Source organism: Aphanomyces invadans (genome assembly GCF_000520115.1).
Source record: "Aphanomyces invadans strain NJM9701 unplaced genomic scaffold supercont1.2, whole genome shotgun sequence".
In the NCBI taxonomy this organism is placed as follows: Eukaryota; Oomycota; class Saprolegniomycetes; order Saprolegniales; family Verrucalvaceae; genus Aphanomyces; species Aphanomyces invadans.
The window spans coordinates 1,896,461-1,898,870 of record NW_008580147.1 but is presented as its reverse complement, the minus strand read 5'-3'; the positions used below and the strand labels follow the sequence as shown (position 1 = coordinate 1,898,870).

Here is a 2,410-nt window from a genome sequence, read left to right as displayed (position 1 = left end):
CAAGAAACAATTTCAGTTCTTTCTAAAAACACGCAGAGGAGGTATGACGTTCGAAACCAAATTTAGTTGATATTCGAGATCCCACATAAACAATATTCCCTCTGTCCCACAAGAATTGCGCGAGTTTGAGGAGGGTGTACATGACTGACAATTAAATTTTGAAGACAAATTCAGGCTGTGCATATGCCGCCTCAAATCTTCAATCGCACCTCTGATTGGATCATTGCACAGAGCGCGCCAAGAGCTTTCTAAGTGTGTTAGTTTAAGCACGAATCTAAAAAACGGGGGTCATTTGCCGAGTCAAAAGCAGCATAAAAACTTCCACATAAAGCATACATCAGAAATGACACACATTCAAAATGTCATCAACACGGCCCGACCTGACGAACGAGGAGCGCGAAGCCATCCTTCGGGAAGTCCTGCTCCAAAGCAACAACGGCTTTCCCACCCGGCTGCCTAAGGTACAAGTCAGTTGCTGGCTGCAAAGTACCATTGTCACGTGTCTACTATACGCCGAATCATTGCGTTGGCCAAGGCCCAAGGCATCTCTCATGGTAACATGAAAGTGTCTGTAGCAAACAAAAAGAAAGGCAAAGCAGGCAGAAAAATAGCTTACACTGCCGAGCAAGTTAAGGTCAAGCTGCTGCAGGTGCCTCTTGCACAACGAATAACGCTTCGTTAAATATCTGAAAACACTGGTATGGCAGGAAATGCAACTTCGTCTAAGCATCTAATAGGATTAAGTCGTGGTTCATTGCACCGATACTTGAAACTCGGGTTGTTCCGTGCCCACTCCAATGCGATGCGTCCAGTCCTAACGGACGCTAACAAATACTGTCGCCTCAAGTTTGCCATGGCAATGATCAAGGCTCATATGCATCTGTCGGACATGCTACACTACGTGCACCTGGACGAGAAATGGTTTTATCTTACAAAGACCATTCGTAAGTACTACCTCGTTCCTGGGGAACGCGAACCACAACGACCATGTAAAAGCAAAAGGTACAATACACGGGTTATATTCCTCAGCGCGATATATCGACGAAACCAGCACGTGGTGGGACGGCAAGATAGGTACGTGACCGTTCGTCGAGTCAGTACCAGCTCAACGCGCCAGCATCAACCGCCCGGCTGGAACCTACGAAACCAAGTCAATCGCGGTTACAAAGGATGTATTTCGTGCCTTCCTTCTCGAGAAAGTCCTACCCTCGATTGCGGCAAAATGGCCAAACCTCGACAAGATGGTGGTGCTACAGCACGACAATGCCCGGGCCCACGTCACCCCCATGGACACGCAACTCAAGGCCGCCTTCGACGAATTCGTCAAGAAAGGTTGGGTTTTCTCACTCGTTCCCCAGCCGCCAATCTCCCCGGACACCAATATCTTGGACCTGGGCTTCTTTGCTGCGATTCAGTCCCTACAACAAAAGAAGTCAGCGAGGTCGGTTGACGAGCTAGAAAAACTGGCCCGCAAAGGACAGCTACCTCAAAACGTGCAGTGTCCGCCGGATGTGTACCACTTTGCAAGAAGAAGCTGGCCGCGCAGGATGCTGTAGCCATGGAACGAGCGGTGTCGGCGGAGGTCGAAGAGGCGCGGTGCCTCGACACGCTAGCCCGAGAGCTCGAGCGCAGTGCCCTAAGCGACTGAGGCGATGGAAGATTCATCTCTGCAATGGCCGAAGTAGGAATAGAACCAATAGGTATGGGCAATGATGAATAAGTACCTACAAGAGTGTGCGGTGTGGGTATTGCGTGAAGGTGTAAGGCTCGGTAGGAGGGTTCTCGAGGTAAACCCCCCTCCTGTGTCGAAAGGCACTGCCGGAATTGGCCTATACCGACTTTTGATTGGTTCTGAGACAAGTATTTTGATGGATTTGATTGGACAGCTGAATTGGTACACCTTGTGAAATATTTACCGAGTATAATGTCTTGAGGTGACTGTATTTTTATTCGAGGAGGAGTACGTCATTTTCTGAATCGCGCAATTATTGTGGGACAGAGGGAGTAATCACTACCTCTGACTGGTAATAAGTGCAGGAGGTGATAAAATGTCGTGATAATAAAGTTATTGGATTGGGTGAAATCTACGAACCAAGACGATTCTCGTCATATTTTTGCGGAGTTTTATTTGAACAACTGCACTTGCTACGTCGATGACAAGTCGCCATACAAAAACCAAGATAAACCTGACCAATGACCAGCTCATGTTCCTTTACCAAGACCTGCTTAGAGTAAGCACAAATGGTGCTCTAACGCGAAATCAAGAGGAACGTGTTTGCAAAGATTTTGGTGTACATTCATCGACTGGATGGCGCATCTGGAAGCGCGGTAACAACAGCAAGTCCAAAGATGCAGCGGCCAACGTATCCTCCCACAAGCATCGCTCTGGGCGAAAGCAATGCTATACCAT

The 2,410-nt window shown here is 48.2% G+C and overlaps 1 protein-coding gene across 1 annotated transcript; it reads left to right on the top strand.

The window, feature by feature from the left end:
* Positions 1-1,241: 1,241 nt before the first annotated feature.
* H310_01440 (hypothetical protein) lies at positions 1,242-1,648 on the top strand (the record flags this gene model as incomplete). Its single annotated transcript, XM_008864545.1, has 2 exons — positions 1,242-1,500; positions 1,557-1,648. The coding sequence occupies 2 exons, from the start codon at positions 1,242-1,244 to the stop codon at positions 1,646-1,648; spliced, it is 351 nt and encodes a 116-aa protein (XP_008862767.1).
* Positions 1,649-2,410: the final 762 nt, after the last annotated feature.